Below are 25711 nucleotides of genomic sequence, written 5' to 3'. Positions count from 1 at the left end.
CCCTTTAAGAAGTGTGAAAGAGGCCTCCTGGCTGGAATTAGAGGGACAGATGACACAGCTATACCCAGCCATCCCTTTTAAAATGTGAAGAAATTTTCTTTGATTTTATTGGAAGTGGAGTCTGGCCATTGACCTGGAAGAGATGGAAGACACTGCCTATCGCCCATAAAACGTGGAGTCTGCTAGCTCTGTATTCTAGTCAAGCAAGAACTCAGCTTCTGAGAAGGAATTACTTTTCATACATGTTTTGGGGGGAAAGTCCCTTCTCCTCTTCCTACCACATAATCCACAGTGCTTTGAAATAGAGATACATGCAAAGCAGGGAATCTTCCTATCAGGTAGTGTGATAGCTTCTTAATTTGCCAATTTAAGACACTGTTGAAAAATATTCATTAGGCAGTAAACACAAAGGCGTGGTGTTAAGGCAAAGATCTGGAGAGAAACAGAACTTGAGAATTTAGTCAAGAATTGGGCAAATGAGATGGGGCGACATGAGGAAGGAAATCAGGGCCTTGCAGTACCACAGATGTAAATTGACTTGGGCACACGTGGACCTTCCATGTTTGCATTACTGCTACTACTCTGTAAGGTCACCATACTTTTATCATGAATGTTCTGGGTGTTTATGAGAGAAATATTCCAAGTTTGAGGGGCATTGTTAAGCTACTGTTTTTATCATGGCTTCTTCTGCTTTGAGTTCATTGTGATTACTAGCTGTTAAAGAAAAGTCAGCTGGTAGGGGTTCATAAGCTGCAGGTTTAGGAGTGCAGATTGAGGTGAGACCCAATGAAATGAGAGTACTAGCTACCATCTGGGGGACCTAGCCACTGAGTCTAAGTTTGGAATTAGGGTGGCCCAGGGCAGATACTATACCTGAATCAACCTTATTAAAGGTTTCATTAAGAGAGAAGGTGGCCATGTCTAGAAATCTTTAGACTATCAAAGATCCTTCATGTGGTCCCTCTGTCCCTAGGAACACAGGACAAGAATGGGTGGTACTCAGAGTTTGCTACACCAAAGGGTGACAGGACTTCTGTTGGAACTGAGGACCCTGATCTTATGGCACAACTAGACCAAGGATCAGGTGCCAAGGGCACTCACTCCAACTCAATGAGTCAATGCGATCTTTACCAAAGAGTGACTTTTCTACTGTTGGCTCAAGTACTCAAGGCTGTGAGTCTGTGTTGTAGCCTCATACTAGGCTGAATGGCTCCTGTCCTGGGACTGCTTCTAAAAGACCCTTACTCTGTAATGTGTGCTAATGTAAGAAGCATGAGACTGACCTGTGTTGCTCACCCAGCTCTGCATTCTGTCCCCTTCTCCACCCTTCCCTAGTGCCAGCCATCTCCACATCATTGTCTCTGGGTGAGTCTGGAGAGATGTGGGAATGTGGGAATGTACTTTCAAATGCATGTGAAGAAACACTATTATATTTCAATTTATACTGTGTTCTACTTGTGGTCTACTATGATCTGTGAATCTAACCATAACTTTAATTGTCAATTGATATTTAATCCAGGGGTTTCCCAAACAATTTAAAGGTCAAGGAAATATGAAAAAAGGAAGGAACCTGAGCTCCTATATTTGATATGTAAAGTGACAAGCACATTGTGAAACATAAGGAACTGGTGTCATGGAGGAGGGATCAGGCCAGGCCCATGGTATGGTTATTAAAAGCAATTCTCAGATGAGGAAGAGGCCAATCAAGGCCATCACTGTCTCTGTAACTAATAGACTTCCAAAGTGTCTTAGAGTGCTGAGAGATTAAGTTATTTGCTCAGGGTCACACTGCTAATATATGCCAGAGACAGAATTTGAACCTAGGTCTTCCTGAATTTGAGGCCAGACCTCTCTCCAACACAGCTTACACATAACATAGAAAACATAAACTATGTCCCAGAACATGTCCAAAATGACAGGGAGATTTGGGATATGGAGACCTTGTTCATATTTATAATTATAACATTATGTTATGGGATCAATAGAAAACTAAAATAGAGTCAACACATCCGACTGGCTTTCTTTAGGGAAGAGGTACACAAAAGATGGATTGTGGTTAAGTTGCTAATCCTCATACCCGCTGTGGTCATTTGTTTTGGACAGAGCAATACCCTGGGAGAAAGTAAGAGGGCCTCCTCCCCTTCCTCCCACCCCTATTCACCGTATCAGCACAATCCACTTTCACTTAGGAGCATGTTAAACTATATAATCTATTGAAAAACTCAGGAGAATGCCATCTTTGAAAGACAGGCAGCAGGGGAGAGCAGACATCATTCCAGGGAAGATGTGGACTCTTGTTAGCTCTGTGCCCCTGGATAACCCTCTGTGACTCAGTTTCCCCATTTATGAAATGGGCATAAGAATAATGCTTACCTGGGCCAAAGAGTGGTTTTGAGGATTAACTGAGAGGACTTTGTAAAGGTTAAACTACTATAAAAATGTCAGCTGTTGTGATTTTGAAACTCAAAGGGCTTTTAAGATTTGCTTTTCATTCTTCTCTTTAGTGAATGGAGGGCAAGTCCATGCTATCTCCTTTTGACAGCCCTAGAGATCGAGGCATGCTAAAGGTTATCTTTCAAATCAGTAGTCATGCTAGGATTAGAATCTGGGTCTCGTGATGATCCAGTGCTCTAGGGAAAGCAAGGGGTGGCCAGGTACTAAGCTAGACAGAACTGTCTCCAAAGCTCCGAAGTGCGGGGAGTCGTGATGAGGGCATGATGGAGGATCACAGCCAGCTACTCCCACACTCTGATCTGGTTTCAGTTGCCCCTAGTTAAATGAATATTTGTGCTTGTCTGCATGAGATTTCCCCTTGAACTCAACCAGCCCTTGAGGTCAGACTGGAAAAGCACCCAGCAGTGGGTATTTTCTTTTAAAGCTTAGCAACCAGTCTCTCAATGAACATAGACACCGGTACCTCAGCTACCAGGATTAACACAGGCTTTCATGGGTCAGAAAGAGCAGAACTATTAATATCCTCACTCCTGGATCTTCAGTCCTGGGTTTTATTGCAAATGCCCAGCCCCGGCTTTTGAAAACTTAAAAATAAAAGTGCAAGGGTGGTTGATGTGTCTGCTTGAAGGAGGAAGGTCCCCTCCCTCCCTCCACCCTCTCTTCACTGATCTCACATATAGTCCTGATTGCCGTGCCAGACATTTCACTGAACTCACTGAAATCGTGCCATCAGAAGCATCTCATTATCGGGTACAGGTCCCACTGAAACCCCCTCAACTAACCCTCAGCTGTAGCTTCCTTCTCTGCTAGCTCTGGGTGGACTTGCAGAAACACATTATTCCCTTGTTTTTAGAGCAGGGGGGTGGTTCCAGAGGCATGTATTATCTTAGGGTTTCAAAAGCAAATAAACAAGCTTTAGCTTAACTTTCTGCTAGTTTAATGGTAGTACAGTGGAGAGGGGGAAGTGGGGAAGTTTCTGGCTCTTTCCCAATTCACTGAGGATCTGAGGGGGTAGAAGAAGGGTTGGTTAGAAAGTGCAATGGAAGCATTCTTCAGAACTGCCAAGGAACTTCATTGTGGGACAGAAAGTCTGGAGACAAATCAGGTTAACTCTTAGATAGAAAAGTGATTTCCATTGCCACTAATCTTTTTTCTCCATCAACAGCCTTAGCAATGTTCTTGGAGAATTCCTGTCATTTAGTGATGCGTGCTATTGAGGGAGAGAGAAGGTATCATCCTAAAGTGCAGGAAAGGGCTTGTGTAGAAGGCCTGGCCCTAGCCACAGTGTGGAGTCTAGGACAGTGAGAGGGGGGGGTGCTGACTGGCTCCTACCAGGCTGTAGGGCAGCTTCTAAGATGCTAAAAGCAAGCGCCAGGGTAAGCCTTATTCCTTCTCTATGTCCTTCCATCAGACTAGCCATGAAGGGGCCTACTGAAAGATCTGGACGATGCCCACAGGAATGACATCAGCTTGCTTTCTGGTTTAGCCACATCAGTCAAGTGTATTTGGTAGCTGTGGATCATTCAAAGAGTATCCATCCCATCTTCTTACTCCACGGGAGAATATTTGAGTGTCACTGAAAATTCAGGCCCAATGAAGACCCCATTTGATGGCTATCAGTCCCCAGATACAATTCAGCCCCGATTCAACCACATCTGGCATCCTCCAAAGCTTCTAAACATTGCAGAAATCAGGGGACAGACCAAGAGACCCTAACATGACAATTATTACAATATTACTATCAGGCAGAGTAGGCCTCAGTATTTCATTTAAAATATTATACATTTTGTATCACTTTTATTTCCAAATATATCCTTCCTCTTTCCACATATCAAGAGTAATCCCTTCTAATACTGAATAAAATAAGTAAAAGAATAATTTTTTTAATTAATAAAAAAGAAAGGAGAAATGGCAATTCAGTAAGACCAACGAACCCAACAATTGTGTCTAGAAGTGTGTGAGGTTGTGAATATCCCTAGATCCCTATCCCTACAAAAGAATGAAGCAGTTGCTTTTTCTCAACTTTTCTCTGGAGCCAAGCTCCCTCAGCTGACATGGTAGGCTTGAAAATCTGTGCGTGGGGCCCCTCTTGCCTGCGTGGGGTCACTAGGCCCCTGAGAGACCTAACTCTATACCACTAATGGTCCTCTCCACCTGCTGTCCTGCCACAGGGCTTTTCTCTCCCTCTCTTTTAGTTCGCAATCTTTCTGAGGGAAGGGTCTATGTCTTAGTTATCTTTCTGTCTGCCTTATGTCCCAGCACCAAGCACATGTAGACATTGCTCAGTGAATACTTAAACCCAAATGTTTCTGTGATCTCATCAATTTAGGACTGTGCTCCCAAATGAACCGCAGCCTGTATCCCATATTGTGCAACTCTTGCCCATGCCCTCCTCAAATTTTGCCACAGGGGGATTGCCCAATGTGTTGAAGACTTTCTTTATTTTCCTTTCCCCCAGTATTATGAGAGCACCAGTGGAGAGCACTGGATCTTCGTCACTTGAGTCATTTGATCAGCCCATCTGCTCTTTCAACATCTGCTTCTTTGATGAAATCCTTTACTCCTGTACTTCCTCAAGAGTCTTCATCGGTGATACACTGTAGTCTGCTCACCACTGCCCTCTGTGGGAGGCTCATATTCAGTTCTTCAGAGACTGTTATTCTAGGACTTGCTGCTATATTGTAGCAAACCCAAGAAGATACTTGCTTTGGAAACACAGGCTTTTCATGTTGTAAGTCTGGTTTTAGAGTAAAAGTACTTTGCAATTTCTTAAATCAATTCAGCCTGTTGTGTTCCTTCTTTTCAGCTCCAAGCTTGGCTCATTTTCAACCTGTATTGTCTATCTCTAGATAGATAGATAGATAGATAGATAGATAGATAGATAGATAGAGATGTATAAATATCTACATATAGATATAGCGCTCTCTCTCTCTCTCTCCTCTCTCTCTCTCTCTCTCTCTCTCTTCTCTCTCTCTCTCTCTGTATGTGTAGTTAAAATCTGAGCTATTGGCATTCCTTATCCACTTGACTTTCCTTTGTGGATCATCAGGGAAAATTCTTTGGAATGATTACAGATTTCTTTCAGGAGGCTCCATGATGTTCGGAGGCTTAATACAATCAACAAAATATCATCCTCAAATAGTTTTCTGAAGGATTTCACCAGCCACAGGAAATCCCTTTTCATCTGGACTCTAGTTAGGTCTCATTCACTGCAACAGTGAATATCTTTGATAAGCATGAGTCTCCCTTTTTTATTCTTTAAGATTATTATCAAAGAGTTATTCATTTTGCAGCTTCTTCCATGGAATCTTGAATGACCTTTGTGTATGGATGAGAGTTGCTTGTTGTAAAATAGCTTATAAGGTCGTAGTTTATCATTTCAAGTGGATTTTTTTTCCTTAATGATCAACAATGACAAAAAAAGTATAACAGCATCTTATATTCTCTACATCTTTCAGACAATTAATAACTATATTATGCACTGTTGAATATTCTTTGTCTACATCCTATTAAATATCCTTGTTAAGGATGCCCTCATTTTGTGTATCATAAAGATTATTTTAATAATAAATGCTATTTTTGTATAGATATATAGGTTGGCCATTTATTGTGTTTTTTCAATTACCTTTTTTTGTTATTAAAATTGTATTTTTTTCCATGCCTTTGGTATCTCCACCTACCTTAAGAAACTTTCAGATGAGACAATGTCCTCACGATTATATCACTTCCATCATGGATCTCCTCTATTTTAACTAATCTGGCTACTTTTGTTTGTTATCTTTAGGGACATTTCTCTTTTTTTTTCCCCATAAGAACTTCAAGGACTATGAGTCAGGTTCTAAGTGTAGTGGTTCCACTGTCCTTGATGGAAAAAAAAAATAACACTCTTTTTTTGTATTTTTTTGGGGTAAATCTTTTCCACTTTTCTTTTGTTTATAGTTCTCTTTCCATTTTCATTATTGGGTGCCCATTCCTGTATGATTGTGTAGTTGTATATCTTACAAAGCTTTCTTTAGATTGGTTTTATGATCCATTTTTTTTCTTTATAATATGATACTGCTCATAATTGTCCATCATTTTTCTTCATAAGATTTTACAGACACATTTATAAACACACATATGCATATATATGGGGGTGTGGGGGTGTATATGTGTGTGTGTGTGTGTGTGTGTGTGTATAAACTATCTTGTTTAAATATGTTTCACTTCAGGCAATTATTTTTCCTGATTGATATTATTTCGTCTTGATTATTATAAATTCTATCTTTGCTTTGATAACATTAACATACTATGCATGTGAAAACATTATTCTAAGAATTGGTTCTTCATCCTCACCAGATTGCCAAAGGAATGAACCCCTGCTTCTGATGTTTTACTGTGAGGTGTTTTACTGTGAGGTAACTGAGGTCCAAGGAAGAGAAAAGACTTATTTAAGGTCACAGGGGTGGTGATGACAAGTAATAGTTTACAGGCAATATACTACAGTGAAAACACTTCTAGATTTGGATTCAAAGGAGTTATATTAACACTCAGGCTCTGAAACCTTTGACAGATAATTTCATCTCTCTAAACCTCACTTTCTTCAATTGGAAATGGAGGGAGTAGGACTCAAAGATGTTTCAAGTTCCTTGTCCCTCTAAATATGGATTTTTTTTCCTTATCATTGGCTTCCTTGGAGTATGAGATCAGTAACCGAATTTTTGGTTCAAAGAGTATGGACATTTTAGTCACTTTGTTTGCCTCATTCGAAATTGTTTTCCAAAGTCTTTGTATCATTTCACAGCTCCACCAACAATGTATTAGTATGCTTTTCCTTCCAGAACCTCTCCAATGATAAGTATTACCATGTTTTTTGTCATCTTTGCAGAGTGTGAGGTGAAGACTCTGGGTTGGTTTGATTTGCATTTCTGTAATTATTAGTTTTTTTTTTCTTTTAAAAGTGTCTCAAACCCTTCATTGCTATTGAACATCCATCTTTTGTACTGAATAGTTAAACAGAGACATGCAGGCTGTGTAACCCAGGGCTAAATCCTAGGTTCCATTGTTTTTGGAACACATTATTCCATTCCCCTTCCCCCCAGTTTTTGTAATGGGTTAATGATGGTATTTTGGTTTTGAATGTCCTTTCCTTTGCATTGAAGATTTTCTCCCAATGGCTTGCAGAACTTTTTCCCCCCCATTGAATTGTTCCATTTAACCAGTATGTATCTTAGAGTCTGCAGCCCTGTTTTGTTTCTTTTCTCCTCCCCCCCTTCCCCCTCCCCCCCAGTTATCTGTGAAGTCTTTCAATGGGAATTTCATTTGCTGTGCTTAGAAGTTCTGGGCACTTCTCTTTGATTATTTTCTTATTTATGGTGTTAAGGGTTTTTTTTTTTTTTTTTTCTGGGAGACTTTTGAGCCTTTAGTTATCTCTGTGTGTCTCTGTCTTTGAGTTCAGTTTGCTTTGCTTACATAGTGAGCAGATTTTCATTTAATGTTATTGCTTTTTACTTCTCTTTTTCTAGGTTGTCCTTCAGTTTTATGAATTTGCATTCCCAAGCTATTGTTTTCTATTTTGTTTTTCTGGTGAGGCTTGCCATTGCAGATTCTTTTTTTTTTTTCTACTCTGCTCATTATTTTCATAATGCCAGACATAATTACTGCTCCCACAATTCTAATTTTTCCTTTAAACACTCAGGAACAGCATATTGTGGTTACATATTCTCAAATTCCACAGGGTTATCAAGTGTTGAATTATTAATTTTTTTTCTTCAGTATTTCTTCATAGATGTCTGAACTCATTTCCTAGATCTGGAGGCCATATTTCCTTTAGTTGTTACTTTTTTTTCCCCTGTTGATTTATCTATTTTTCTTCCAAGTCTTTGAATTTTATTATTCCTGAAATCTAGCACTTTCAGTCTCCTTCCCCATACCTTATTTTCATTATCATTCAGTTCCTGACTCACTCCCCTCTAGTTGTGGTATCTTTAAAGACTGGATTTCAAATTATATCAGCCTTTTACTACAATGGGCATTTCACTGTTCACCAGATAAGGTCTCTACCACAAATGACTTTGGGGTGGTCAGAACTAACCCTAGCTGCATGCTGTTCTTTTCTCTTCAAGCTTGGTAGAGTATCAGCACAACTCCCCACACATACAATGTCCTGTACTTATGACCTGAACCAATACCATATTCCTCAGTCATCTGCTCTGGCAATGGAATTACAGAGCCGCCTTTCCCTGGCACTGTCTAAACCTGCTTTCTCTGGCACTGGTGCTTCTGTACTGCAGCAACTAGCATACTTTTGCTCCAGAAAGTGTGTTTGACTGTTGAGGCTGAGCAAACTTCCACAGCCTGGAACCAGAATCTCAATGGTTCTAAGAAGAGGGATGAAGAATGGGGTGTAAGAGTGGGTTTTTATGTAGGCTAATGTTTGTCCTTGGGCCTCACTGCCAATGACAGAGGAGGTGGGCGAGGGGTGCTAAGTGAGCTGGCTCAGGGTCAGTGAACTTCATTATCTGTGTTTTGGAAGATTTTTTTTTTACCTTATTTTGGATTGTGGGTGTCCTAGACTAAGGAAAGAGCTGAAGTTGCTTTATCTTTGGCTCAGGATTTTTGTTTTGGAGAGGATTGAGAAGTGTGGGGATTGGAGAAAATGTTTAGTCTATCGTCCTCTTGTTGCTCCTATGACCCGAAAATCTCAGCTCTAAATCTATAAATTTGAGTCACTATGACTGTATTTGATTTAATGTCTCTTCATATACATATATATATGTATATATACACACACACACATGCATATACACATATATATATATACATATATATACATACACACACACACACACACACACACACACACACACATATATATATATATATATATATATATATTATTATATACACACACATATATATGTAAGGATCAAGTGAATTTTCAATCAAAGGACTAGAAAATATAACCCATGAGAAGAGTTTTAAAATATTAGATTATCTCAACTGAGAATGTATCAAGGGTTTTTTAGAAAATCAAAGGAAATTAATTAAAGGGGAAAAAAGCTCATATATTTTTAATTGGCTCTGTTTGAGTAGCAAATCCAATTGAATCAACTAATTAAATTAATCTGAGGGATCAAATTTATATATCTGAACTGACTAGTTATGGCTCTCTTCACTCTCTTATAAATGAAAAACTACCTTGAGCAGAGAGTAGAAAGAGCCCTGGATTTGGGAGTCAGAGCAGCTAGCTTGGAATCCCAGATATGTGGCTTATTACCTGGGCCTTGGCAGTGCATTCAAAGCATGGAGAATATCCAATACAAGTACATGGAGGTGGGAAACGGAGTGGTGTGTCTGAGGAATAGTGAGCAGGTCAGTTTGATTATACTGTATGGAGTATGAAGGGGAATGATGCTTATTAAGGTGGAGATTGAACTTCCTGTTAGCATTCAGGATGGTGTACCTAGTAGGTGAGTGGGGCTATTTTCTAGGAAGCCATGATCCATCTAAGGGATCCATCCAAGGTGTGTTTTCTCTCCTTGTGGATGCCCACTTCCTCAGGAGAAGGCTCCTTTCTTTCCCAGTGTGACTACTCTCCCCACATCCTGACTAGAAATCCTCTGATGCCCAGCATGGCCTGTGGTCATTCGATCATGATTATGTTGCCTCAACACCCTTTTCCTTTTTAACATGGAATTGATAATCATTGCATGCCCCACATCACACTGAAATGAAGAAAGTTCATTGTCACTTTGAAGTACTGGAGAAAGGAGGATTATTATCAGAATACAAGCCAGAAAATATTTTTTAAAACAATGGACTAGAAATTTCTCAGTAACTGGCACCAGGGATATCAGTCACTGTCCAGCCCTGGCAAAGTCAGTTCCCTTCTCTCTGGACCATCATTAACTCTTCTGCAAAACTGTGGGGCATTCATCTAATGGACAAGATGACCTTAACGGCCTCTTGCCTCCCTACCATTCTCTGAAATGATTTCATGTATCGCTCTCACCTGTGAGGTTGCTCATGGGGCTAAGAAAAGGTGAAATCTCCAAATCCTAAAATTGGTATGAGTGAATGGAGGCCTCCTTGTGATTTCTTAACTATGCATTTCAGATATATAAACTCAAGGCCCCAAATTAATTTAATAAAAGTTGATGCAATTGGGATTACTATTCAAATACAAATGATTAAAATTGTATGAGCCATGTTCATCTCATTAATAGATTCCTCTCTGAAACTTTTGACATCTTCTCGGTTGTACTTGAAGAGGACAGAGAGGCAAGTTTGGGCTGGCTACCTGAACTGTCCAGGGGGAGGCTACCAGCTGGCTGCCTGAGGCTGCAGCAAAGATAGCCTGTCAGCTGTTGCCCTCTGCTGGTAAAAGTTCTGTATTCCCATTGAAGCATGGAGCTTCACCACTCTTATGAGGATGCCAGGACTAGGCTCAGTGCTATACATTTTTTTTTCTCCTGGTATGTGCGAGGCTGATGCCAAAGGAGCTAAAGAGGTAGTGGGAGCCCCGGGGTTGATAGGAACTCTCCCTTGCAGGAGGAAGGGAGGGGGGTTCCAGTTCTTACCAGTGTAGGTCTGCAGATACACAGGACACAATCTCCCAAGTGTAGAATTCAGAGTCACAGGATCCTATAAGCTCAACTTAGGAAGGGACCTCTGTAGTCAGCTATCCCAACCTTGACCTGAACAGTTCTGCCCTCTATATCATCCCTGAAAGAGGTCTTCCCATGAGAGACAACCCACTGCCTCCTGGGACAGTCCATTCTACATTTCCATTGCCTCACTGGAAGAAGTCAGAAATGTGAGAAAGAATCTCTGGAATGAAGCTGGGTGGGGTACAGATCTAAAGCTTGTCTGTATCGACTTAACCTCAATGGAGCTTCCTGGGAAGGAATATTGGGCCCTAAATGTGAAAGACTTTGAAAACTAGCATAAAGAGTTGATCCTTTATTCAGTAGGCAGTGGGGAGGAGGGGGAGCAATGTTGTTTACTCCAGGAAGATTGTGATCCGAACAGGGGATCACAAGCCTTGAAAGCTCCGGGAAGCATTGTTTGAAGAGGGGACAAACTGGAGGCAGGAGGACCCTTTCCAATTAATGCTATATGTGACAGGCAATGGTTTAAGCAAAAAGAGAAGAGGGTCTGTATTCAGGTGGTGGCTATTTTGATGGAGTGGAATGGAGGGTCTCCATGAGAGAAAAAGTGGAAGTAGAAAAGATGAGACCTGGCAAGTGATTCAGTGTGTGTGTGTGTGTGTGTGTGTGTGTGTGTGTGTGTGTATAAACTCCCAGGTGACTCCCAGATTGCAAGCTCATGTGATTGGAAAGAAAATGGCACCACAGTAGAAAGAAAAGGGATGTTGGCAAATGGCAAGACTGAAGGGCAAGGAGGAGTCCAGATTTGCACGTGTTGAAGTTGCAAAGCCATGAAGGACAGCTAGGCAGAGAGGTCCAAGAGGTGGTTAGAAATGTGCCACTGGAAATCTAGGGAGAACTTGGGGCAGGGTGGACAGTGGCTCTCTGAGAGCTGGCTGGCTGAAACAAAGGGTCAATGAAGGCTCCCAATGAGCACACCAAGGGAGGAAAGAGAAGAGGGCCCAGGATGGACTTTCTGTGTCTTAGGTCTGGGAGAAGGATTCAGGGCAGCAGTGAACAGAGGGCGAGAATGTCAACCATGGAAATGTACACATGAAAGCCAAGGGGAGAGAGGGCACTGAGGAGGAAAAAGGGGGTCAATAGCATCTGAAATCACCTCATTAAGAAGGAAAATAGAGTTGGGCATGCCAGAGACAGCCAGAAGATGAGTTATTGCAGGGAAGACAAAGTACAGACAGGCCTTCCCTTACATAACCAAGGTGTCCTTGACAAGCCCTCTGCGAAGCACATTTCCGTGAATCAGCTACTATTTGAAAGGCACGTGGGGCTGATTATGTAATAGAACTTGTTGAAGAATCATTAGTGAAATGGAAAATCCTGCAGCAAGGTAGCTTTGGTTGTTGGTGACCCAGCGAGAGATTTCACTGGTCGATGTCGGTGAGTCCTCGGGTGAAAACTGCCTCCACAGAAGAAAATCAGAAGCAGTTTCTCTGGAATAGGGCCCTCTGAGGGCTGCTGCAGTGCCAAGCTTCAGGGTAACTTTTCTAGAGCATCTGCTTGGAGTCTCAGAAGTAAGAATCATGTTCCTGGTACCATGTGGATGTTTGCGTAAAGGGGATACACTTGGCAGAGGCCTTTTCTGATTGACTTGCTGGTTGCCTCAAAACTGGGCTTGATGTCATAGAAACAGTGTTTATATTTGTGTGACCGTCACCATGGCAGGAATTTACATTCCGGTCATCCGCCACCAAAAGGCCCTTTTGTTGTTTGCCAATGGCAAGTGAACAGTTAGCCAAAGGAAAGCAGGAGGTGAGTGCCCCATTCATTCTCCGCTCCCTCCCCCCTGCCTTGGAAAGGCACTGGCTACCTGCATATACCAGGTGAACCTGTTCTTCCTCTATGACTGAGTATTCTAGACTTAAAACTAAATGTGGATGGAGAGGTCATTGAGGTTAACCTTTTTATCTTATAGATGAGAAGGCCTAAGGAGAATGTAGGTAACTTGTCCGGGTACTTAAGGCTAGTAAAGTATCCGAGACAGCTCTAAACCAAAACTTTAAGCTTTAAACTGCCAGACCTATCTATCCACTGAGACAGCTAGCTGCCTAAGAGGAAGTGGGATAGGCAGAACTCGAACCCAGGTGTTTTGAGTGCAAATCTACTACTTTTCACTGTGCCACCGTTTTCAGTCATGTTCACTCACAGTGTCAAATAGTGAGACTGTATAAGAAATGGTTACACTCTAAGCTGTTGGGGAAAAAATGGAGGGACTGAAGTCTTAATGCATACATAAACAAACAACCCAGAGACCCAAGCTACAGGCTCACTGCTATGTCTAAGCTAGTGGTTTAATCTGATTGCCACATTCTCCATATGGAAATTAGGCAGAGTCTGTGTCAAAACAGAGCCCCCGCGTTCCTAAAAAGAATTCTTTACCTTTGGAAAAGAAATCTCGTTATGAATCAGGGAAACATTCTGTGCAGACCTTTTAACTTATGATTGACTTTCTTTTGGATGGAAACAAAGTCTTGGTTTACCAGGCTGCTGCTTCCAACTTGTTGCTAAGTAGATGTAATCTAGTTTGGGTGATGCAGGAAGCTGTTTGATAGGACACGCCAAGTTCAGAAAAGTCTGTCTTGTCAAGACCAAGAAGGTTCAATAGACAAGTGACCAGCCCTCCTTTTCCTCCCCACCCCACCCTGCTTCCTCTCTGTCTGCTCACATGTTGGCATCTGACTTTTGATGCAGGAATTGTCATTTCTAAGGGCTCTTGTCTATCTGTCCCCATGAAACACCAAACTGGACAGAAGAATAACAAGGGTGGGCTAACCTGAGATTTCCCTACGGAAGCTGACAACACTTTCACTCCTCCAGCAGTCTAGAACAACTAAGAAACAACACCCTGACTGAGCAAGAATAATGAATGAAAGCCGGGAGCTACCAGATGGCTAACAACCAGGCTTTGGAAGGGGGATGTTGGGGAAGCAGAAGTCCCAGAATCTTGAGCCCCAGGTGAGGGCTCATTTAGAACCATGAGCCTTGGATGCAAACAAGTCCCAATGAGAAGTCTTCTAAAGAACATTCGCAGCAACAGTATGTGGCCCCAGCTAACACCACAAGGAAACCCACTAGTGAAACTGAAGAGCTAGTCTGCCACTGCTACTTTCATTGACTCCAACCAAAAGACTGGAGGGAAGGAGGAGACCGTGGGGAGAGGAAGTCAGTTAATGAAGGCTTGTTAAGTGTCTACTGTGTGCTAAGTGCAGGCAGTACAAAAAAAGGCAAAAAGTCCCTGTCTTTAAGGAGCTCAGAGTCTAACATTTCAATAATAACACACACAGTTGGGACTTATTTGCACCCAATACCAGTGGTAATATTATACATATATATATATATATATATACACACACACACACATACATACATATATATACACACACATTCCTATGTATGCTATATGTGCACACATACATGTATGTGCATATATGTATATATAGAAATATATAATATATACATACACATATGTATATATATTTATTATAATATAGCTATGCAGTGTAAAGGGAAGGTAGTCTCAAGAGAAGGCATATGGGTGATTGAGGACCAGGAAAGGGCATCTGGGGAAGGTTTGAGCTGAAACTACAGAAGTGGGGAGGGAAGAGAAGAGGGTAAGAGTTCCATGCAGGAGACATATAATCCCAAAGTTCTGAGTCAGGAGAGGGAGGATATTGTTGGGGGAACATTATGTGGGGGCAGTTTGTGTGGACTATAAGGTATGTCTAAAAGAGGAGTCAACGTGTGAAGGCGGGAAATGGAGGCTGGGGTCAGGTGGTGGAGGGCTTTACATCCAAACAGAGGATTTTATGTTCGCTCATAAAAATAATAATGAACCAGTGGAGGTTTCTGAGCATGAGCGTAACCTGTGGTTGGGAAAATCCCTTTAGAATATGAGCAGAGAATGGACTGGAGAGGGGAAAAGATGAGAAGCAGATAAACTAATAAGGAGAGCATGTGAGTCCACGTGAGAAGGGATGAGGGCCTGAACTAGGTGGTTGCTGTGTGAATAGTGAGAAGCATTTTATGAGAGGCTTCCAAAGACTACTGCCTGACAGGACCAGGGCGAGGTAATTTGATTAGCATTTATTAAGCCCCTACTGTGTTCCGGGCAGTGGAAATTCAAAGATAACAATGAAATAGCCTCTGCTCACTAAGAATATCCATTCTGGGGAAGGGGGATATAATCTGCAAAGATACAACTTAAGGAGGGTGGGAGCACAATTCCCCCCCCCCCCGCCAAGTTGTGCACCAATGTTCTATCTCCTTATTTGTCATGTGTTACATTCTATTCATCACCATGCACCTTCCATGGGCCTTAGTTTTCTCTCATTATTAATAATTTCCTAATGGTTCAGTGTTGCATGTTTAAGGCCATACAAGAACATGCACATTATATGGATATTATTAAAGGAAGGGTATTTGTTTCAAGAAGTATGTACGCATGTTTACACACACATACACATGTATACAGAAATAATGCAGACTCAGACTCATATATATGTGTATATATGTGCATGTACATATACATGCACATATATATGTGCATATAAATGTATATGTGTGTATACATACGTATATACATACATACATACATATATATATAAAGTTGTTTTTCTTATTGTTGATTCATTTTTCAGTCATGTCCAACTCTTTGTGACTCCATTTGGGGTTTTCTTGGAAAAGATTCTAGAGTGGTTTGCCATTGCTTTCTCTACCTTATTTTACAGATAAAGAAAGTGAGGCAAAGAAGGTTAAGTGTCTTGCCCAGGGTCTGAAGTTGTCTGAAGCTAAATTTGAACTCACCAAAATGAATTTTCCTGACTCTAGGCCTGGTGCTCTATTCACTGAACTACACACACACACACACACACACACACACACACACACACACACACACACACACATGAATATTCATTTCTTTCTGTTATCTGTCCTTTCTGTCTCAAACTCCTTAAAAATTCTGTCTACACTCATTTCCTTCTTTTTTTTTCTTTCCTTTTAGTCTTCTAAACTATTTTCACTCTAATTTCTGACTTAATCACTGAATGGAAATTGTTTCCCACAAAATTATCAATGATTTATTAATGGCCAAATCTGATGGCTTTTTCTCAGTTCTCATGCTTCTCAACCATCCAAGAATTTGACACTGTTGACCACTGTTTAATCTTTGATACCTTCTTGTCTCGCAGTTTTTGATATACTTCTCTCCTTTGGTTCTCACTTTATATGTCTGGCCACTCTTTCTTAGCCTCCTTTGCTGAATTTTCATAACTATTAAAACAATTGAGGGAATTACAACATCAAGCGGTGGTAGGAATTGAGTGAACCCCACTGCTCCATCTTGTGACTCAATTCTGGAGCTAACTCAGATATCTTTCTATTCAGTTATTGGTCTAATTCAACTTCTGTCTTGTGAGAAACCTTTATTCAGTTGTGGAAATTGTGAAAGTACATGGTTGTATTGCTTGGATGAAGCTCTGTATGCTGGGAAGCTGGACCCCCTCTACCTGCTGCTTAGAGACCCTTACTGAGGACTTGGTTACGCAGACCATGAATCCAATGAGATGGATGATTGATGGAAGGAATTTTCTCTCAATTACATATCCTAAACAATCCGTGTGTCTTTTCTGAACACTGGCTCTGTATTGGTTAATCAGTTACTGTTTCCATGCCGTTGTTATTGTTATTGTTGTTTTAATACAGATGTTGGGGAGAGTGGGACACTACTTTTTTTTCTGATTTCAGAAAGTTGTACCACTTCACTCTTTCCTTCCCAACTTGGAAGGTCCCTAATCTTTCCTCCAATTAGAAATCACATTACCTAATTTTGTATCCTGGTTAATTGTTTTCTTTTAACTAATTGGTTTTATTTGAGTAATTGTTTTGATGCACGAAAATCTGTCTCCTCTGTATTTGGGGTCTAGCCCTAAGATGAGGAGGTCTGGTCCCAATTTGTTACCAACTGGCATTCATTGTTTAATAAATCAGTATGCTTGGGGGCTCAAACCTTTGTTTCCTCCGTCATCCATCTTTCACCTATCATGTTACCATGGCTTTAACTATGGGAATATTCCAGCTTTCTGTCTAGGGCCTTCTTTTCTTTCCCTTCTATACTATCTGGCTTGGTGATCTCATCATTGCCCATGGCTTCAATTATTACCTGTAAGCAGATGACACTCAGATCTTACGCTCAGTTCCAGGCAGTCTATTTCACTCCTGTTTCACCTCACTAACTGCCTTGGACAATTTCAAACTGGGATGTCCCCAAAACATCAAGATTCCATACTGTACAGAACAGAAACTACCATGGTTTTTCACAAATCTTCTTTCAAGCTTAAGGCTTCCAGCCTCACAGGTTCTTCACTTCACTGCTGCATTCAATTCCTCAGTCTGACTCACCTGACACATAATGGGGACTGGCCAAGGAGCTGGGCCCTTCAAATGATGGTCTAGGCTGTTACAACCTCCATGTAGGCTTTGGATCTTTTTTTTTTCTTTCTGGTGAGGCAACTGGGGTTAAATGACTTGCCCAAGGTTACACAGGTAGTGTCAAGTGTCTGAGGCTGGGTTTGAACTCAGGTTCTCCTGACTAGTTGCCTCTTGACTTTGAAGCTTTTACAGACATTCTGTAATCACTAACTATTGAATGCACATGCTCAGAAGGGTTGGTCTTACTAGTCAATCCCTCTCTCCTCCTGTTGCATAAATAACAAATCAGTTGTTAAATCATATGGCTTCTATCTCACTATTTCTTGCCTCTGTCTGCTTCTCACTACTCACACAGCCACCATCATCTCGTTTCCACACTATTGTAATATTCTCTTATTTATTTGGTCTCCCTGTCTCAAATTTCTCTTTACTCCAGTCCATCTTTCAAGATTTCAAAGCAATTTCCTAAAGCACAGGTCTGACTATGTTGCCTCCCTACCCCTCAATAAACTGCAGTGTTTCCAGACAATTATTATAGTTTCATTGAAATTTAAATCTCTTTTCAACTTGGCCTCATCCTATTTTTTCAGCCATACTCCTTTTTGATCCATAAACTCATTGTCTAGGTGAACCACACTAGCCTCGCCGGTCCTTACCCAGGACCCTTCATTTCCTGCCTCTGTGACTTTGTCCTGGCTAGTCATCCTGCTTGGGCTCAGCCTGCTCTTCACTTCCTCTTTGTAGATTCCTTGATTTGCTCCAGGACTCAGCTTCAGAGCTACTTTCTGCAAGAGGTCCTTCCAGGTCCCCCAGCTGCTGGGGCTTTCTTCCTTCAAAGTTCTCTTGTGTGCGTTTGGTTGTTGCTCTACGAATCCCTGTGCATATGCATGTTGTCTCTCCTGTTAGAATGTGAGCTCCTTGATAGCAGAAGCTCTTGTACTTCTGTTTTGGGGCTCTCAGTGTCTAGCAAATTGCCTGGCGTTTATTCGATTTTCATTAAATTTCTGCTTACTGATCACAACTCAATCACAATGTCTCTTCATGCTTCTCCACATTGAGGATGATGTGGACAGACAAGGGAACCCACAAATATTCTAACAATGAAGTCAGACCTAACAGATGCAAAAATACTATAAAAAGACACAGCTTTTGTAGGGACATGTTGACATGAAGAACTTTGGGAGCTAAGATTTCATACTCATCTGTGGTCCTTCCTTTTGGAGCTTCATTGGAACTCACTTCCACTCTCTGACACTCTTAGGTCAATATTGCTTTAGGGTCAGGATGACCTGAGTTCAAATTCCCCCTTCACCACTGGTTTTCAGTGTAACCATGGGCAAATCACAAACTCTCTGAGCCTCTATTTTCTAGGTTGTAAAATGGCAATACTTAAAAACATTATAGCTACATGAAAGGGTTGTTGCAAGGACCCAATGAGATAAATGCATGTCAAGTGGCTTCCAAACCAGAAAGAGTCATTAAAATGTCAGCTACCATGATTTTGTGTGTGATGCCCAGGGGCTTCATCACAACAGTGGCTTCTGAGCTCCTTTTATGTCATTAACTCTCCTCTTTTGGATAAGCTGAGTTATAGTCATCCTTATTCTATCCCATTGCTCCCTGCAGAGTGGACCACTGGAACAATGAGAAGGAAAGGGTGGTGGCGATCACTGATAACACCTTGCTGATCTGCAAATATGACTTCATCATGCTCAGCTGTGTCCAATTTCAACGCATTCCCCTAAGCAGCATCTGTCACATCTGTCTTGGCAAATTTGTCTTCCCTGGTGCCTCCTTGGATAAGTAAGTACTCTTCTCTACCCCTGGGGGAGGAGGTGTTGGGGATAGGTGAGAGAAATGGCCAAACCTTGTATGGGAGCCCAGAGGGAAACACACTGGAAGTCGGTCAAGCTAGTGAAAAGACTAGGAGACTGGAAATCAGAAAACCTCTAAACTAGACCATTTCTTCTCACAAACTAATCCCGCTTTGCTTGCCCATGGTTATGTCCTGATCACTGCTGTTATCTGTCTTCTAAAGGAGCTGTCCTTCCTCCCTCACTGTATTATGGGGACACAAAGGGGAGGACCATGCCTTGCACCCCTTTTATCTCCAGGGCCTTTGACTCAACTTGGATGTAGTGAGGCTTAAGTTGTTGCTGATGCTGACAGAGGCCACACAAGCCCTCTCAGGGGTGATTCCTGAACCACTAATTGAGAGCCTGGACTAGTTATCCCTAGTGTCCCTCCCAGCACTGATGCTCTGGGTTCTAGGTTCAAAGAGCTTCAACATTCTACGTTCCACAGTAGAAATTCTCTTTCGGCTCTGACTTCCTCAAATCTCTATTCTAAGGCCCCCTGTAACTCTGACGTTATTTACTCTGTGGTCAAAAGATTCAACCAGCTCTGCCATTTTATGCTGTGTATTCCAACACCATTTTCCATTCTGACAGTTTGTATGTGTGTGAGTATACATGTATGTGTTTATATGTCTGTGCATGTTTGCACATTTGTGTGTGTGTGTGTATATATGTGTGTGTGTTCTAAGGAATTTCCTATGCTCTGATAGTCTCATGTCTATGAGTAAGTTCTTGTCTATGTCAGCATTCTAATATCTATGACCTAATATTTGGGCCTTACACCCATGTTTTATGTTCTAAATTATCTTCTAACTCTAACGTTTGATGCCCTAAGGTTCTTTTCTTTCCTGGCATTTGGCATTCTAAGGTCACTCCGAGCTCTGACATTCTCCAGGGGTTTTCACCGGAGAGTCTGTGAACTTGTTTTTCTGCTTCCTACATAAACATATATCTCCGTATATTAGTTTATATTCACATGTGTATGTATACATACATAGATATTACATTTCAGTAGAACTTATTTCCTTACCATTGCTACAAATTCTACTTCATGCACCACAAATCCTTAACATTTTTGTGAGCATGGTTAGCCTCCACCAGCCTGCCAAAAGGGTTCATCGACACCCCCCCAATAATGGTAAATGACTCCTGGTCTAGAATCAGGCACATTTCTATGTAATGACCTCATGTCATAAATGGTGTTGTGTTCCTTTTCTGCTCTTCCTTTTTCCCATCATAGTGTTGGACAAGAGGATTAAGTTTGAGAAGGAAAACGAGAAGCCTAAGGTTTTTGTGAGAATCAATATATTGTTCTGTCTTCCTACTACTTCTCCTTTGTCCCCCAAAGCCATTTTCATTCAGAAGGCATTGCCGGAGAAAGCAGACAAACGTCTTAGGCTTTGTTGTCTGGGGTCTGAGTATGGGTCAGGATCCCGAGTGCTGTTTTTTTCTTTATTAAAAGAAAGCAGCATCATTTCTGGGTACAGCCTAGAACATTGAAATGTACCATAATCTAATAATTTTAGTTTAACCGTGTTTCACTTCATATCCCCTATATCCCTGATTAAATCCTTGGGTCAATTAGAATTGTTGTTATTATTATTATTGTTTCTTTCCTTGTCCTGATTCAACCTCTTCATTGAAACATTTGGTGAATCAAGGATGGTCAAAGAAGAAAAAATTCCGACTCCTTGGTAATCCAAAAAAAAGAAGATAAGCCCTGGAGCAATCTTCAATAAACAACATTAGGGCACCCACAGAAAGATGCCCTGTTATAATTGAAGCAAATATTCCCATTAGGGTGGGATGCCATCTTATCTAGGTTAAATGTTCCACTCACCAGTGGGGTAAGGACAGGAAATAGACAGGATTTCAGTGCTCTAGAAGTTATTTCAAGGTGAGAAACTCCTCTACCAATGCAGGTTAGTTCATGTCTTCTCTGTAATTGATAGTCTTAGAGAGTTTTTTGGAACACTCATATGTAAAATCACTTAGCAGGTCGCAAAACTAGTGTGGATGAGGGGCAGAACTCAACTACTGATCGACACTATTAAAAACATCGTGTTGTTCTTCTGTTGTTTCAGTCATGTCCAACTTTTCACAACCCCATTTCATTGTTTTTCATTTGTTTGTTTTTGGCAAAGATCCTGAAGCAGTTTGCCATTTCCTTCTCCAGCTCATTTTATAGATGAGGAAACCGAGGCAAACTGCGTCAAGTAACTTGCCCAGGATTACATAGTAAGTGTCTGAGACCATATTTTAACTCAGAAAGATGAGTATTCTTGACTCCAGGACCAGGGCTCTATCTACTACACTACCTAGCTGCCCTATAAAAAATATAAAAATTATTATCCTGGAATTAATGTTATCCTTTCTACATAAAAGTGACCCTATCTTCCCTGCAGTACACCCTGTCAATTATCTTCCTAAATATGGTGATAGATGGGCCCAGTTATATCCATATTTCCTTTCTTATCTTGCTTACATTACAAGTCACAATTACTACAAATGAAATAGCAAGAGTCAAGGATGAAAATGATGGCCAGGGGATAGAGTGAAGCAAGCCATCAAATATGGAAACTGTAAATTCCACCTATGAAGGCTGATTTGAAATTTCTTAGGTATGTAGTTTTTCTTTTTTTTAGACTCAGAAGCCCTGAAACTAAATAAATTTTAATTGGCATATATTTTGTGTCAACTTATTTGAGTACATATTGTTTCTCTCCCATTGGTTCAACTTCCTGCCACCAATCAAATCTAGGTTCTCTGAGAGCAGGGGCCGAGTCATTTTTGTCTTTGTTAAGACCAGTGTCAAAAAGCACAGTGTCTCCTAAATAGCTGACAGAAACTTAATAAATGCTTTATGAATCGACAGGGTCTGGCCAATTTTAGTAGAGACTCTGTCCTGTTCCATCAGCGTACTAACTTTCATGATGACTATGGTATGATACTGGAAAGTATGGAATGGAAGAGTTAGTCTTAAAGAAGAGTGGGAACAGTAACCAAGAAAGCTGCCTCTAGAAGCAGAGGATCTCAGTTCAAATTCTGCCTTCTGCTACTTACTGACTTAGGCAAGACACTGAACCTCTCAGCCTCAGTTTACTCATCTGTAAAATGAAGATGTTGAACTAAGTGGCCTCTTAGGTTCCTTTGAGCTGATCTCCAGAACCACAGACCTAGTTTCTAAGCTGTACTTTTGTCTTTGTCAAGCAGAGACTAGTGCTTACTTATATTTAAACCTCATTTAAGGGAAGGCAAGAGGGAAACTTTTGAGCAGAAAGGTTTGACCTCCTTTCTCCTCTCTCCTTCTAAAGCTCTGGAAAACAAATGGAAGAATCAAAGGGAACTCTTCTTCAGGCTCTTGGTTGTGTGTACATATATGTAGTGGTTGGAGGGAGTGTGCATGTATGTATGTGTGTGTGTGTGTGTGAGACATTCACCTTGCTTTCCTGTCAAGGCGACCATTGCTCCTCTTAGGAACTCCTGTCTCTGTGTGTCTGATCAGAATCTTGCCAGTGACAAGCTCCAGCACATCCCACATACTTATGAAACAGAGACGTTTTGTTTTAATCATCCTTTGTTTTTGGCTTAAAGAAAATGGACTCTGTGTGTGTGTGTGTGTGTGTGTGTGTGTGTGTGTGTGTGTGTGTGCGTGTGTAGGGGCGGTAGAAGTAAGACTATGCCTCATTTACTTAGTGTGATGCTAGCAGATCCTCTTTAGATAAGAGGCTTCTGCAAGAGAAGGAACAAGGAAGTAGTGCATGGGCACCTTTTTCCTGCTGGGTCCCTCCCTGCCTCAATGCTGGGAGAACAGAGCTTTAGAGTTCCAGTTTCTGTGGCTGCAAATGGAATGGGAGCCCCCTCTCTTCTGCTTAGCCTAATTGGACATATTCCCAGGCTTTAATTAAAGCTCATTCCTTATCATCTACTTGGGTCTCTCACCCAATCCCTTTAGAGAGTTGTGAAAGAAGGCACTCCATCCCTACTAGCCTGAAGAGGCAGACCTTGGAATCTGTCTAAAGGAAAAAGTGAGAGAAATGTTGCATCCCCCCTTGACATCTGAGCCTTTTCTAGCAGAGTAGCATGGTTATTCATTCAAAGCTAAAGACACTAGGACATGAGGCAGACTGGAGCCTCCCAAGGTGTGGCTTTTCCATCGTGAGTTTACATAATAGATGGGCCACAGAGCTCATTCCAGTGGATGTCCATGCTCATTATTCATGCTTATTAATGAATAAAGCTTTTGGTATGCAGCCATGAAGTTTGCATGGTTACTTCAACTACAATTCATTGGACTAGCATATAGATGGAAATAATAACATCAGAGGAATGTCATAGACTTGGGATCCTTGGATTTCAGTAAGACATGTGACAGTGATGTCCATGCTATCCTCATAGAGAAGGCGTGGAGATTTGGGCTATTTCCTAGTTCAGTTAGGAAGGTTGAGAACTAGTAGCATGACCTGAACCCCTCCCCAAAAAGACATTAATTGATTTCTATAAGGATGGAAATAAGTCTCTATTGGAGCATCACAGGGCCCTGAGCTTGGACCTGTGTTGCTCCAACATTTTAACAATGATTTGGATGAAGGCATAGATGGTATGTAAAGCTCTTTGAAAATAGGTATTAGTTAATTCCTGGTATTTGAATCCCCAGTTCCTGGCACGTTGTAGGGGCTTTTCAAATGACTCATTGATTGATTGATGACACAGAGAGAGAAGGGACAGCTAGGACATTGAATGACAGAATTATGATCCAAAAATATCACAATGTTCTAGGCTTATTGACTGAATGCTCTAGGAAGAAATGTATTTGCATTTTTAAACATCTGTAGCATATGTATAGGATGAATTAAATCATATTAGACTGTAATTCTCATGAAGAGGCTATAGAAATTATTAGATTCAGAATGGGTCAATAGTGTCCTATGTCAGTCCCAAAAGCTAGCATAATCTTGGCTTCCTTGGCAGAATCATAGTGTTTAGAGCCTCCAGTGGCCTCTCCCCTGGTAGCTTCTTGTGGGGTAGGGTGATCCTAAGTTCTTGAAGATACTCATGGTGGAACGCAATCTTTGAGTGGTCTTCCAAAGGTGAAAAGCCTTCTTATGAGATGCTGTATTGGATCGTAGAATTATGAGACAGAGAGTTAGGAAGCCTGAATCCAAATCATGAATCTGACACTTACTATCAGGTTGACTTTGAGCATATCCCTTCACCTCTCTGAGATACAGATGCTTCCTTTATAAAGGATGAGGATGTTGAGTGGTAGGAAGACCTTATCTGTTGCTTTAATTATGTCAGCCTGGTAAAATGAATAGAGAGATGACCTTGGAATCAGGAATACCTGAGTTCAAGTCTCACCTCTGACTTCCACTAGCAGTATGACCACAGGCTCTCTAAGACTAATTACAGAGGGATGATGATGTGTATTGGTGAATATCCATCTCCTACCAGGAGTTCCCTACACTGACAGAATGAGTCAGTGGTCCTGATCAAAGAAAGGGAGGAGATGAGCACTAACAGAGTGAGTGCTTACTGTTTCATAGAACAGTGGTGAGGAAAACACTGTAGAAATTCTGAAGCACTACAGGTGCATTAGTGCTGGCTTAAAGGATTGCACAAGTGATGAGCTATGTACATCCCCATGTACTGAGGACAAGACAGACCATGTCTGGAGAAGACATCATCAGGCTGGCTACAAGATGGTGGATTTCTGGGACAACATATCTCTTAAATACCATCTTCTGAGGTATGGTGGCTTCACCTACCCACCCTGGAATGAATGAATGGAGAGCCCGTACAGACAGAAATGAAGATCCTTGTATTAAAGCAAGTATCTAGAAAAAACTTTCACTGTCCTCTGTCCTCTTCAGGCAACACCTAGAATATTGCTCTTCATTCTGGCTGGGGCATTGTAGGATGGACATTAATCATCTGGAGTGTGGCCAAAGGAGGGCGATGAGATAAGGACAGGACTCAAATCCATGTTGGACTTGGATCCATTGAAGGAACAGGGGCTGTTTAAGCTTTAGAAGAGAAGGCTCAGGGAGTAACATGACAGACATTGTCAGTTATTGGAAGGACTGTCACGTCGGGTATTACAAGAGTTCCCTGTATTTTGCTTAGCTTTTCCTCCCTTTTTTCTTTGTTTTTCCTTTCCCCATCACTTGGTCGTATGGTTTGTACATAGTAAATGTATTACAAATATCGTTTATTTGGGATTTGAATGTTAGCTCCTTTATGGTAGGCTTAGGTTCTCATTTTGTCTTGGTATGCCCAGTGTCAAACCCAGAGTCTTGGATATTTTAGAAACTTAATTACTTA

At 41.3% G+C, this 25711-nt stretch overlaps 1 protein-coding gene across 1 annotated transcript in view; it reads left to right on the top strand.

Annotated features, from left to right (window-relative positions):
• TPRG1 (tumor protein p63 regulated 1) overlaps positions 1-25711 on the top strand; it is a 145138-nt gene that overhangs the window by 56786 nt on the left and 62641 nt on the right. The window contains exon 4 of the mRNA XM_020989050.1: positions 19158-19334. Within this exon, the coding sequence (XP_020844709.1) occupies positions 19158-19334 (177 nt within the window). The remainder of the gene's footprint in view (positions 1-19157; positions 19335-25711) is intronic.

Source organism: Phascolarctos cinereus, unplaced genomic scaffold (genome assembly GCF_003287225.1).
Source record: "Phascolarctos cinereus isolate Bilbo 61053 unplaced genomic scaffold, phaCin_HiC Scaffold_7;HRSCAF=346, whole genome shotgun sequence".
Classification (NCBI taxonomy): domain Eukaryota; kingdom Metazoa; phylum Chordata; class Mammalia; order Diprotodontia; family Phascolarctidae; genus Phascolarctos; species Phascolarctos cinereus.
Note: the sequence above shows the minus strand (reverse complement) of the source record. Positions and strands in the feature narration are given on the sequence as shown.